The sequence below is a fragment of the Pollachius pollachius genome (assembly GCF_949987615.1).
Source record: "Pollachius pollachius genome assembly, chromosome: 14".
Taxonomy (NCBI): Eukaryota; Metazoa; Chordata; class Actinopteri; order Gadiformes; family Gadidae; genus Pollachius; species Pollachius pollachius.
In genome coordinates, this window is record NC_136947.1 from 17,490,069 (window position 1) to 17,504,657 (window position 14,589).

The 14,589-nt window shown below is 42.0% G+C and overlaps 1 protein-coding gene across 1 annotated transcript; it reads left to right on the top strand.

The window, feature by feature from the left end:
• The first annotated feature begins 5,222 nt into the window (after window positions 1-5,222).
• LOC307086393 (dual specificity mitogen-activated protein kinase kinase 2-like) lies at window positions 5,223-11,638 on the top strand. Its single transcript, XM_079751584.1, has 12 exons — window positions 5,223-5,455; window positions 5,998-6,137; window positions 6,256-6,466; window positions 6,667-6,813; window positions 7,085-7,162; window positions 7,271-7,322; window positions 7,874-7,998; window positions 8,384-8,603; window positions 8,831-8,883; window positions 9,143-9,204; window positions 9,412-9,457; window positions 10,294-11,638. The coding sequence occupies exons 2-12, from the start codon at window positions 6,049-6,051 to the stop codon at window positions 10,402-10,404; spliced, it is 1,194 nt and encodes a 397-aa protein (XP_079607710.1). The 5' UTR covers window positions 5,223-5,455; window positions 5,998-6,048; the 3' UTR covers window positions 10,405-11,638.
• The last annotated feature ends 2,951 nt before the right edge of the window (window positions 11,639-14,589 follow it).

A 14,589-nucleotide genomic window follows, 5' to 3' on the forward strand; every position in this document is an offset into this window, starting at 1 on the left:
TTTAGTGTCATGTAGATTAATATAGTGTGTTTTTTTGCAGCAAAGATACTTTGCTTAAAATATTTGTTGTAATAACCAATAGCCCTTGTCCTCTCTCTCACCCTCTCCCTCTTTCTCGCTCCCTCTCTCCCTCTCCCTACCTCACTCTCTCTCTCTCTTCCTCTCCCTCTCTCTCTCTCTCTCTCTCTCTTTCTCTGCCACTGCAGCAGGGTTGATGGGGTTTGTCAACATGCTGAAAATATTTTATTAATACATGAGATGCATTGAATGTAAAGTATGCTACATTGTTGACTTAAAAAATGTCATCATCCACCATAGATTTAAATATGCCTTTTCCATTGCAATGCAGGGAGGGGGCATGGTATTAAACACATTTTGTTCTGTGAGGGCTCTTGACGATCAACCATTAATCAGTGCAATCCTAAAAATGACTTAAGTACCAAATATTATGGCCAACCAGCAATTGGAAAAGACCTGCAGATGTAACCCTTATTCTTGATGTGGGCCCCTCTCTTTCACCATTCCCCCTCAGGTCGGTTACAGCAGCAGGCAGTGAAATATGCTGGTTTCATACAGCCTATTGATTTTGCCCTCGAACAAAGACAGTCAGAGAGATTGAAGAAAGAAGAAGGTAAGGTGGAGCGAGAGAAATGAGCTATGAAGATAGCTGGCCAATGAGAAATGTTCCCCCTTTCAAATCCAGTATGCATTGCATTTATAAAATGTCTGTTTTGTAATCACTGGCCAATATATTTAGGAACAAAGAGATCTGGCAGGCTGGCGTTCTCCTGATTTGATAGGGTTCTGTATAGCTACAACACACTAGACTCTTATCCAAATATCTGAAAATAACTTTTCAAACTGTTGAGAAGATGTTTAATCCCTGTGAGTGGGAAACAGAGTATCAGAAAGAAACGAAATGGAGGAAACTAAACCAAGGGAAGAGAGAGAGAGAGAGAGAGAGAGAGAGAGAGAGAGAGAGAGAGAGGGTGAGAGAGAGAGAGAGAGAGAGATAGAGAGAGGAAGAGAGAGAGATAGAGAGGTATAGAGAGAGAGGGAGGGAGAGAGAGATGGGATGGTGTTAAGGTGATTAGTCTGGTGGGTTGGCGATAGAGAGAGTTGATCAATAACCTATTGATCTCCCCTGGTGAGTGTCAGGGGGATAGTGGGAAAGAGAGAGAGGAGGGGGGGGGAAAGAAAGGATAGGGAGGGAGCAAGCCCTAGGTTGACTTTTAAAAATCCTTTACTCTGCAGATGACAAATAACCCGTTAGATTGGAAGAGAGCTGGAACACAAGTAGTACGGTGGCCCTGAAGTGCAAAACAAATTAGCAATAGCCAACCCACAAACAACAGCTCCCCACAACACAACGGCCAACTCATAACTCAATAGCAAAACCTACAACTTAACAGCAAATTAGAAAACAAAACAGAAAGGGAAGAGTGTGTGCCCATAGTGACAAAGTTTCCTTGTCACCAATTGGTCACAGTGTCTACAAACATTAATCTAAACAAATATTGCCCATTATGTGGTGCTTGATTTATTAATATTCTGCAAAGCAATCCAACCCAAAGATATTCTGGCCATAGTACAGAATAACAGAAACAATTTTTTGATAGTGTTTAATAGTATTGCGGTTGGGTGTGTAGTTTTATTATTTGTAGTTTGCTTTTCGTGTTTTCTTTTGTTGTGCTTTGGGTTTTGCTGTTGTGCATTTATCCTATTGAGTTGAGAGAGATGATGTTTGGTTGTGGGAGTTGTTGATTTATTCTGCACTTCAGGCCCACACACAAATACACACACTGTCTTTTTCTATCTTGCTCTTTCGCTCACACACACACACACACACACACACACACACACACACATATGCACGGACACACACACAAATGCACGCACACACATTCACACAAACGCACACCTTTATCTGAATCTAGCAAACATTTTTCCCCAATATCAATGATATGGCCCATGTTGCAGGTATTGCTGTAAAATCATTCCTGTAAGTAGTGTGGAGGGAAGGCTATTGAGTTATATGCAGCATAGCTCCTGAGTAGACTGTTGCTCACAAGTGATCCTCAGGGCTGAGAAACTCAGTGAAGCCAGCCTTATCCAATACTTCCCCCTCAAGTCTTTCAAATGGTTTAGCAATCAGTCTATTAAAAAATGGAGGACAAAAACCAAAACACACTGACGTGGTGTGCGATGCATACACAGTCCTACCGCCTGTGCAATTAAATAACGATTGGGGCCAGGGTTTTTTGTGTGAGGCTGAGGGGTTATCGTTCTTTGGAAATAAATGATACTAGCATGAGTGAATGGAATCCACCCGAGTATGTGCTTTGGATGATAGCAATAGCTATAGGAATGACTATGGCATGTTCCCATTGTAGGATTTAATGTGTTTAATAAAGTCAGCATAAGAAACACAGCATGGATTTTTATTGCAGCTGACCTCTCAATATCTTCCACATATTTAAAACACTTCAAAGCTACCTTTCTGAACAATCAACTATATTAAATAAGAGACAATAAAGGAGATCTATGGATTGCAAAAAAAGTAATAATAAAACAACTCTATAAGTAGGACAGTGTGCATAATATAATATTTTTCTTTAAAGCTGATTCCCTTTATTCTGATCCCTTCATATTGATGGATGTCAGACTGTTTATATAAATCAGATTTATGTTTAGATGAGGGACAAACCTGAGTTCCTGCATGCTTTTTATTAAGTTGTATTTGAAACGTAGAGAAGGCAAACATGTCTTTAACCCTATATATCTTTGAATGTTTTTACTCAACTATTAGGGGCATAGCAATATAACATATTTAATTATACAAAACAACATACGCGTGTGGGTATGTGTGTGTGGCCTTATATTTATTTTTGTTTCATACCCTATAATAATGTAAAGGTGGATGTGATTTACACAAAAAAGTATGACTGCCTAGTGGACCATGGCCTTTACACATGAATTTATCCACCAACAAATCATGTCCCTCACCCCTTCCAGGTGTATACTAGCTTAGGATAATAATTGCAAAAATATTGATGCATCATAATATCACAAGTTTTGCTGCAAATCACACACATTCCAGGGAAGCCCAAGGGCTACTCCAAAATGAATGGTCATAAAACAACCTGTGTATTTCCCCCTCATTCAGCCTCATTCCACAAACCAGACTGAACAGGCTCTTAAACACAACATGCTAGAGAGCAGGGTTTTGTAAAGCAGCATCTGATGTACCCGGAGAGCCTGGGCCGAGGTGAGGTGGTGATGTCTGCACAATAAGGCTAGCACAGCACACCGCCCATTGCAGCAAATCCTCAGTAGAGAGCTTGAACAATCTGCCGGCAGGGAATGATGTATTGTTCCTGTACCAGGGACTACTACTCAAACAGCCATTACCATTAAGGATAGCGCTGACGTCAAACCACACAACCCCGCATACACAGCAGAGGGCTTTATGCTCATTGAATAATATATGCAAAAAATAATGAATAGATTTTGACATCTATCATGTTCACAAACCTCGCGTTCTTATCCGCTTTCCTTTTACTCACACATCTTTCACTGCACCGCTTTTGTTTTTCTACTATTGTCCTTCCGTCTCTCTCTCTCTCTCTCCCTCTCTCTTTCTGTCTGTCTGTCTGTCTGTCTGTCTCTCTCTCTCTCTTTCCCTCTCTCTCTCTCTCTCTCTGTCTGTCTCTCTCTCTCTCTCTCTCTCTCCTTCCTGTGTCCTTCGCGGCGAGATATTCGTCACCCTCTACCTCCACCTGCTATGCTTCGCCCTGCCCCCCACCGCAAGGCCCTGGCCCTCGCGCAGCCTCTCTAATGAATGTAGATATATTGACAGGTCGTGCTGCTGGGAGTGATAGATTATGGAGGGGAACGAGGGAACACGGGCGCGGATCTGGGCGGCCACACACCCTCCTTCAGTGAGAACAACAGGGGGTGGGAGTGGAGGATGATCCTACCTGGGCTAAGGGTGCTGCCCCGATGATCGGAGACTAGTTAGCACTTTATTAGATAGTTGGTTTGGTCTGTGGTTGTCCATCCTATTTCATGATTTCTTTTTTTTTTTAACAATAGAGGTAAAGGCTTGTTGTAAGGTTAAGAAGATATTGATTACACTCACATCGCACGGTACGTTTTGGGTCAGTAGGCTAAATCAAAAAATCACATAGACTACTGTGGTTTCATATTTATTTAGTATTTGGCCAAGTGGGTAGGGCGCTTTAGACGGTATGAGATGGTTTTGGTGGTCAATACAGCATTATATAGATGAGGGTATCAAAAGGGCAAATGATAGCCAATCAGTGAAGTGCTTTTACTGTCCTCTAGCCAAAGTTGACCTCCTGACCCCAGGTTATGACCCTTGGATCAAAGGTCACCAATCTAGGGTCAGAGGCCATTACAGTGCACTGGACAGAGAGCCGTTGCTATGGTTACCACACTGACCAAAGGATGGTTGTTGTGGTGGTTGAATCCTAATGAAGAGGATATAGTGCATAGAAACATAGACAATTATTTTGATTGGCCTATTCAAATCTGGAACAACAGCGATTTCCTTATTTTTTAGATTTTAAGTTAATATGATCTTTCAAAGTTAACTATATAAAAATCGTACTTAGAATATTTTTCAACCCGTACATAGAATGGGAGTTACACGGAGTCAAGTCTAATCGGGTCATTTCCAATCCTCTTTCGCCATCTAGTGGTAAAAGGATGTTGTTTTTTAGCTGGATTTGTATACAGCAAAAGGATTAAGTTGCACTCTGAGAATTTCGCTAATTTTAATTATATAAAGTTAAAATAGTGATCTTATATATTGATGATTCATGGATTGGGTTATAGGAAACGTTCAAAGGTCTTCAGTCACTTTTGTCCCCATTGCATTAATAGTGGATTTTACAAGTTTGTGTTTTACTAATGCTTTACTAACTGGGCTCGATACGTTCACTTGAATATTAGATATAGTATAATGGTTTAGGGTGTTATAAAAAAAAACTGGGCTTAATAATGTTTCCATTTCTAGTTGTTTTCAGTATAATGAACGGCGGTAACGTATCTGCCTTATTTCTATTAAATAATTTAAACGTGCGATTACTGTAAATACATCCAATATTAATTTAAAACGGTGCTTTTTAAATCAAAAACCTGTTCTCGCGAGGTTTATCCGTTTTGCCAGCTGGGTTTCGGACGAGACTTCGCCGCGCCCCTAACCTTTTACCTGGCACTGTCTAAAGAGCTAGTGCACACCTGCCCATTGGAATATATAAACCAGCAAAGCATATAGACTACAGACGTAGTATTAAAAAACAAAAAACAAGTCTTAAAGGCATCATTTGTGGTGCAGTCGGACATTGGCTGGTGATCTTGCTAAATGGTGTAACAGTTGGACTATCATGCAACAGCTAGCTAGCTGACGTTAGCTTGCTTAATGGCATTGGTGAGGCGATGGCTCTGGCTTATAAACCAGTTTTCTTGTGTGGTGTATCTTAACGTGTGCGTTTTATAAAACAGGAACACGGTGCACGGTTATCACGGTGCACACTGTCTCGTTTGTTTTAGTAGCAGCGTGTAACGACCCACTTCCTGCTTAATGATCAGTCAGCTGTTGAGCAGCGCTAGCCTACCAGCTAACAGTAGCCCCTTTCTGGCATTTACTAATACGGTAGGGGTCGCGTACAATCGAATCTCAGCTTTCATTGAATTAGCAGAAATTTCATATAACCTTGTTAAATCCGTCTTTGCAATTCGACCGTATGTATCAACACTATGTACTTACGACACAAACGTAATTGGCCAATTAGTTTGTCTTGTAAGGTATTGACGAGCTATACTTTATGTCCTGCAGAGTGATTAACATGCGTCCTTAAGTCTTCTAAACGTAATTTCCCAGAATGCACCTTTCTTACAACACATCAGTTATAATCTACAAATCACTGTTATTATTAAACTTATGATTCCCCGCATGTTTTTTTATTTTAGCAGGGGGAAAATTAATTACTACCTTCTGCCTGGACTTCGTATTCGAGAGCTATGGCCCCCAAAAAGAGACCCGGGCCCTTAACCATCGCGACCTCCGGGGATGGAATGTCAAGCTCTAACAACAGTGTGTTGGCATCTGAGTAAGTGGTTTGCTCACTAAATCTTTAACTCCTGAATCCATTCTCCTCAGTTAAATGTCACTATAGTCTTGACACATACTTTCTTTCTCCATCGATCTTAATTTCTTAATTTCTTCAGAGCTAATTTAGAAGCACTTCAAAAGAAACTGGAGGAGTTGGATCTAGATGATCAGCAGAAAAAGAGGTTGGAGGCTTTCCTCACCCAGAAGGCCAAAGTAGGAGAGCTGAAAGATGACGACTTTCATCGCATCTGTGAGCTTGGGGCTGGTAACGGAGGGGTCGTGAACAAAGTTTGCCACAAACCATCAGGCTATATTATGGCCCGAAAGGTAAGCAACACATAAATGGTTAACAGTAATTTACAATGTTTATTGTTTAAATTTGAGCTTCGTGTTGACATGTTGTATTTCTGGGTGTGTAAGTGACATGTTAAAAATTAAATCAAAAGCTTCTCATTTAATTTTGTTCAACATGACATTATCAAAATAGATTTGAGCCCATGCCAATAATATCCCTTGTATCCGGCCAGCTTATCCATCTAGAGATCAAACCTGCTATCAGAAACCAGATTATCAGAGAGCTGCAGGTGTTGCATGAGTGTAACTCTCCCTACATTGTGGGCTTCTACGGAGCTTTCTACAGCGACGGAGAGATCAGCATTTGCATGGAGCACATGGTAAGATAAGGTTACCCGTGCGGCTCACACCTCTATGTGAAAATCAAGTTAAGCCTTAATGTGGTTACAAAAGTGTTATATTGTGTTAACTCTCACAATCTGAGCCGCAACTAGTTATCTGTGAAGTACATATACAATTGGACTTGATCACATTTAGTGTTTTATAACTACCTATGGGGACGATGAGCCCCCATTGTAACCCAATTTGAGATTGTGTAGCAGGGATGTATGAACGACATGGAGTAATATTATATCCTTGTTTGCTTTGGAGGATGGAGGCTCTCTCGACCAAGTGTTGAAGGAAGCCAGGAGGATTCCAGAGGAGATCCTGGGCAAAGTCAGCATTGCTGTGAGTGTATCATTCAGTTTTAGGACAAGATTTGTATCTATTAGATATGGGATACATTGGTTGGTCGTTCTTTGTCATTGATGTTGTGTTGTGATCTTTCTGAAACAGGTTCTAAGGGGTCTTGCCTATCTAAGAGAAAAACACCAGATCATGCATAGAGGTATGTCTTTACTTATAAATAGTACAAATATCTTATCTTCATGCTAATGTTGGGGAAAGAAAAGGAGAATCCTCATTATTCTTTAGTTATTATTTTATGTTTTTTTTTGTGTGTGTGTGTTTGTGATCCTGGGCAAAAAATAAACTGGGTTGTCTGTCTGGTTGCTTTCTGTCTGTCCTTATAATACTAATTATATTTACAGCAATATTGTAACCAACTATAAGACAGTATATTCAGTCGGTATCCCATTGTCAATATTTTGAAAGAGCTCTCTGCAGAGTGCTTCACCTAAAAAGAAGTCTGTAGACTTGACGTTGCCCTGGCTGGGTACTTAGCAACCAGCTATATATAGCCACTCTGATGGCAAAGTTGTTTGCCAGTCTTTGGGATGAATAATGCCAGATATGCACACAGTTGATTGCTATCTGTTAGGTCATGAAATGTAATGTTACTAACACATTTCGGGTCGATAGCTAGCTAGATACTTAATTCACCGGTGGTAAATAAATTACTCTATATTTCTTCCATGTTTTTGTTTTTTTTCCATCTAGATGTGAAGCCCTCTAACATTCTGGTGAACTCCCGCGGGGAGATCAAGCTGTGTGACTTTGGCGTAAGCGGCCAGCTGATTGACTCCATGGCCAACTCGTTTGTGGGAACCAGATCCTACATGTCGGTACGTTCTTGGCGCTTCTGAGGCCAAGGCATTCATCCAACCCTGCTGTGCTGTACGTGACGGCCCTATGCAACTGTATCTCTCTATCGGGGAATATCAATGTGATAGAGATCTTTACGGGCAGACATGCTCTACCAAACTAACCAAACTAATGACATTTGGGATATTTCTAAATTGGGGGCAGGATAGTGTAGTGGCTATGGTATTCAACTACCAGCCAAAAAGGTTCTAGCTTTGTCTATGTATATCTAGAACTAGATGCTTGAATCCTAGCATCTCCGTAATGACCCGTAGCTGTATAATTCTACTAATAAATTCACATTTTGCCTATGCGTTCTTCATTGACGTTGTGATATTGTCTTCTTACCTCATGTGCTTGGTGCAGCCTGAAAGGCTCCAGGGAACCCACTACTCGGTGCAGTCGGATGTCTGGAGCATGGGGTTGTCCCTGGTCGAGCTCTCCATCGGCCGCTACCCCATCCCTCCACCAGAGCCCAGGGAACTAGAGGCCATATTCGGACGATCAATCTTGGATGGGGCTGGTGGGGGGGACACCCACAGCACCTCACCCAGGGCCAGACCTCCGGGCCGGCCTGTCAGCAGCGGTGAGGCAAACAAAGGCACTTTCTATTGGGCAGACCTTGTAAATGGGTCTTATGTCATAGTTTTAGTTAATCCTCTTTGGTTTGATTTGCTGTCACACCTGAATTCTGCGTTGGTGATTAATAAAATGGTGTCTTATCTTAATGACAAAATTAATAATAGCATGTGGCAACTTTGTTCCTCTACAACTTCAAAATGTATTCTAATCTTTATTGTATTTTTTTGTAAGGTCACGGCCCCGTCATGGCTATCTTTGAGCTCCTGGATTACATCGTCAACGAGGTAGGAGGCAGATGCATTGGTATCAAAAGATGCAGATAATGGCGTCACCGGCAGCATAGCCTTTCGCTCGCATAAGATAATTATTGTCGCTGATGAGTGGTTGTGAAACTAATAGGATGCGTTGATTATCGGAGCTCATGTCCCGTGGTTACAGCACACAGTGGGCCGCGGGGAGAATGCACAGAGTGGTTAATGCCTTGTAGAGAAACAAACGCTATGAATCAATCGACACCTTTAACCTGTCTCTTCTGGATTGCAGCCTCCTCCCAAACTGCCACATGGAGTCTTTACGTCTGATTTCCAAGATTTTGTGACTAAGTGGTGAGTCACATTCCGCATGGGAACATCAGACATGCGCCTTTGCAGTGCACTCAAGCTGTCTGCAAGCAATGTTGGATCAGGGTTGTTTTTTCTGTGGTGTGCATGTTAGTATTTTGTGTTTGTGTGCGTGCGTGCGAGTGTGTATGCGTGCGTGTGACTACGTCTGTCACTTGGACAACTGCTCATATTCTTCTTTCTGTTTTCCAGTCTAATGAAAAACCCGGCCGACCGAGCTGATCTGAAGATGTTGATGGTGAGTTAGTTTCGCAGCTTCCTGTTCAGAACAGGACATTGACTTACCGAAAGTGTTTTGAATACGACCGATGATCCAATGGTTTTGTTATTAATTTAGTAGAAATTCCAAACACAGCTTGTAGCTTCAGAAACTGAGATATTTGTATGTATACGTTTTACTTGGTTGTTGGATACTATTCAGATAACACCATTATTTATGCGCCATTTAAATAAATAATTGGTAACTAAAAGTAAATAAGTAAGTTGCAGTCCTGCTTTTTAATAAGGTGTCCACCTAGTTACTTCTCCATCAATTCATTCACAATGTGGTGACCATTAATGTGAACAATGTCATTATAACGGGCTGTACACATAGGCTAATATTTAAAGTGCTATGGGTACACGCCAGAAAGCACACCAGCAAAAGGATCCATGGGATCTGAATGTGCAGGTCGAAATCTGACTCGACTGCGCCCACACCAAACGCCTCAGGAAACCGCATTAGATTTTGTTCTGTGCCCGACAGTGTAATGATGGTTGTGATCTGGTTAATGTGAACTGGAGACGCTTTACGTTGGGTCCATTTAAAACCTATTACAGCCTTTTAAGTCTGTACAAAGCAGACTAATCTCCCTGAGTTGTTATTGTACGTGAAGGGGATTAAATGTGCATGTGCAGTTAATGCATCCTTTTCAAAAGAACATTGGTCAATGAATTGCTGAAGATTATTTGTCTACGTCAAGTGCAGGTCTGTGTAAGCAGGCGCCCAGAGATCACCCTGTGGCGGGCGGGTTTAACGCTCACAGCTATTTTTAACTGTCGTTCTTTTCTTCTTTTTTGTCGTCTGTATTGCAGAACCACACGTTTATAAAACGGTCCGAGGTGGAGGAGGTGGACTTTGCCGGCTGGCTCTGTAAAACGATGGGGTTCAACCAACCGAGCACTCCCACGCGCACGACAGACTGAGGCGCAGCAGAACACACTCCCACTCTGTGCGTGCACGAGAGAACTAGGCGAGCGGCTACACCCATCGGAAACCACACGCTCCCCCAGTCCAACCTCCACGGGCTTCATACATTACATCAATCAACATGTTAGCCTATTGATTATCCATTGTGATCTAGAGGGAGGGAGAGAGAGAGAGAGGGGGGAGGGGGGAGATGAGAGAAACATATTTGTAATCTTCACTGTACAATGACTTCCATGTTGGCTCCCAACCCTTTGTTGAAATGATTGTACTATTTCCACAATGTAAGATTGGCAACACACTGGACTGCTGGCCATTATTCAATTATCTGTGTTCATGGAGCCATTTAATCACTAATTTGTGGCTTAGCAGTTTATCTGCTGGATTGGATGGAATCCGCGAAAGATTGGTGGGCTGAGTTTGTGCAGGATGTCGAAGCTATTCTGCCAGACACTTGTGTATGCATGGCTCTTGAACATCGTGAAGCTTGAACCTACAACTGCTACACTGCAAAGGGATAGGGCGTGTTTCTGAATACTGGTGCCAATCCAAGAGAGGCATATTTAATCACTGATAAAACTGCATCATAAGAATACGGTGCATTCACTTAATATTTCTTTCCAGATACATTTTGAGGTGTAAAGACACCGCCGTACTTCATGCCAGATATTCTGATAATGCTTAAATCTAGGTTAATTTGTATAAATTGGTACATCATTTGGTTGGCTTTCCTCTGTTTTGCCTCACTTTAGGTATAAGGCCTTTTGTTTTTTGGTGGTTTACTTATGTCAGGGGGACTGTAGAAGGTGCTTCAGTGGTGACCTTTCTTCTTCTATTGTTAAACGAGGGGCTTCTTTTAGGTTGGTGGTGTAACTCATTATTGCTGCAGTTTGTGCTTTTGTTGACGCTACTCTAGTTGCTGCTGCTACCAGTTTTGGAATGACTTGAGGTGAAGCAAAATGTTTAAAACGCTTTGGCATGAACCTCAAAACTGCATCAAGGAGAATACCTTTTTTTTTTCTGTGTATCCGTAACTTAAAGCCTCAATCTTTTGGTATCTCTTGGTCCCCTTAGAGACTGATGTAATTCTGAAAATAAGATTTGATTCATGGCAGTAGCCTAGGACAAATGTTATGTTTAATGTCATCCTCTGTTCAGCCATTAGTCTTTTTCTTTGTGTATTTCCTCTTCTCAATAACATTTTAAATAAATATGTTTTATGACAAAAAAAAATCAAGTTGCCTTTTTATATACATAAATCATAAAGTGTATGTATGGTGATATTCATCAAGGTGACTTCCTTCACTGAAATGTAAAATGGCTAATTGTTGTACACTCATTTCACCACAAGGAGGAAGCACATTAGAATACACCACACCGAGGCCTTTTTTTTGTAATCGAAAAACGTTGTCATACCATGATATTATACCCTGGCTATGAACAGAAAAATATGTAAGAATATATTTTCATTTGCTTACATTATAGTTAGTCTAACGCAGTGTGGGATGACCGAACTGAAAAACTGAAAGCATTGTACCTTTTAAGCTCCTGCACAAAGGTTATTGTGTATTTTCATCTGCACCAAAGTCTGCTTGTCTCTATCACGAGGATGTAATGTCTGCTTTGAATGTGTCAAACTGCTGAGAGGAGAAGGCCTTGAGCTGTGGAGAGACGGCTATGGCGTTGCAGTGTGCGCTAAGTTTAAGAGGTAGTAATGGGCAAGCGTGCAGGGGGGCTGTGCTGCAGCAGCAGAGAGAAACAGCAAAGTCTGCAGTCATTAATATGCAAATATGCAAATGAGAGTGTAATTAAGATTGGGCGTTTGTCAGTCTCTCTTTGATTGCTAATGAATTCCAATCTGCAAGAAAGGGGGAGGGGAAGATAAGCTGAAAATGAGGAAAAAAGAGGGACGGTATTGTGCTTCTCTCGTGTTATAAAACCGTGGTATGGCGTGTGGTCCACAGAATACAAATGCACTCATTAGCGCAGCAAAATATATTCTTGCATCGTCCACCATAAAGTAACGATGGTGACAAGCTACACATGCACAGGAACACGACAGGATAGAGTATGCGTAATGCACTCAATGTATGTGATGTAATGCTTTCCCTATAGATGCCTTTTCTCCCCCTGCTCAGACGAGTGTCATTGCATGAAAGGGACAACAGGGGAGGTATGGGAGGGGGGTCTAGCTAGATGATTTACCCTGCACACAGTCAGTGAACACACAGCATGACAAGCTAGAGCCAACACAGGAAGGGGGCAAGACGTGTGCTCGTTAAGAGTGATGGGGGCTGACCCCTGGTGTGAGCGATGGGAAAGGTGACGGTGGGTGTAGGGGTGGCTGTGGGGGGCAGGGGGCTGCAATGCCGAGATCAGGCATCAGGCTCAGGTATCTCAATGGGGGGTTGCAGCGGCAGCATGTCATGTGTCACAAACAACGGTATTCTGATATTTTTGGCAAAGGGCGGTTTGCCTGCATGGTGCACACAGGCACTTGCTGGCGTTACTGCCGTTTCAGTGCTCCCCAGATATGTATCCATCTTGCTCTCTTTAACATTAAACGGTGTGATGGAGACATGGAATAAATAACATTTTTGATGAAGAACGTCGAAGGCAGCTGCCTCTGTCGGCTAATGATTTATTTGATACGCTTCTGTTTTGTACACATTTGACAAGGCTGGACAGAACCCATTATATACAGCACCCATGCCTGCAATTCACACCCCATAAAATCCATTGCTTTACTGTATGTATCTTTCAGAGAGAATACTTCAAGACGAAAGCATGGCACTATATCTTTACTGTCCATTGAGGACACACCCAGATGCTCCTGATAACTGTCACCAATGTTTAAGAAAGAATCATTGACAAACAAGTATAGCACGTTGAGACCAGGCAGGGGAGTGTGAGTGTTGGCTGTCACTATGGAGGATTTGAGTGTTTGTATGTGTGTGTGTTTGTATGTGTGTGTGTTTGTGTGTGTGTGCGTGTGCGTCTCTGTGTGTTCCTGTGTGTGTGTGCGGGTGTTTGGCTCGGTGTTTGTCTGTGTCTGTGTGTGTGTCGGTGGCCCTGACAGAATGTTCAACAGGAAACAGGAAACCAAAAGTCATAACAGGAAGTCCCAGGTTTTCATACTGTACCTGATGCGTGGGTGGCTTCATTTGGGGGAACCCAAATTGCATATGCTCTGTATGGCATAGGAAGAGGAAGAAACAGAGATGAGGCTCATGCATGTCGAGGAGGTTGCACTTTGGGGTTGGAGTAAATAGGAGTTCCACTCTAAAAATAGTTTGTCGTTTTTTTCATGCGTCTTCTGCACCTTGAAGTTATTTTGCAGCCTGCTGCTTGTCCTACTTTTCTTAAAGGAACAACCATAACACTGTTTGATGTCTCATCTGGAGAGCCGATATGATCACTGCCGTAGAAGACACGCTCCCCGTCTTTCCCCAGGTGTACACGCACCGCCATCAATCCCTGGTACAAGACTGGTTTTGTCATAATGGGGTCTCGCATCGTCTCTGCGCTCTCACCTTTTTTTTGTGACGTTATTCAGAGCTGACTTATTGTGCTGCAGACAGAATGATTTTACTCTCTGCCATAAGGAGTCCCTCTTTAGGGTCAAAGTTGCTCTTTACAGTCAGGCTATTCATACATGTTTCTTTCTTGTTTCGCCATAGACAACAGAGGCCAAACACAGTGTGTGAAGTTAAAACCTAAGATAAGACCATGAAGAGCTCCTGAGGACAAACATTAGATGTGACAAATGTCTTAAGTAAATGAAATTGCTTTGTAGTATTCCTCAAATCATTTTCTTTTTTTTGGGAGGATCATTTTAAAGAGATGCGCTTGACGCTTAAGTGTAGCTCTGAAATTGATTGTCTTAGTGCAAACCACACATGGTTCACTGTTTGTGAATAAGACAGCACAGATGCTACCGTGGTTATTTCCCCTCTAACCAGTTGAGGTTTTTCTCTAGAAGTCGCCAAAACCAACAACATAACAGCAAATACTTGGTAAACATGCAAACCAATGTTTACCATCAAGGTGCATTTCTTTGAACCCCAAGGCCTATATATATTGTGCTTCGGGTTCTGCCATGTCCTGGGTTTGAATTAAGAATTCACTGATCACACATCGCCATTGACACGTTGGCAGTGGTAGGTTACTCAACCATTATTTTA

Coding starts and splice junctions, on each gene's coding strand:
- LOC307086393 (XM_079751584.1), top strand. CDS start 6,049: ATGGCCCCCAAAAAGAGACCCGGGCCCTTAACCATCGCGACCTCCGGG. Junction 6,467..6,666: donor GCTATATTATGGCCCGAAAG/GTAAGCAACACA, acceptor GTATCCGGCCAG/CTTATCCATCTAGAGATCAA. Junction 8,884..9,142: donor TGGATTACATCGTCAACGAG/GTAGGAGGCAGA, acceptor TCTGGATTGCAG/CCTCCTCCCAAACTGCCACA.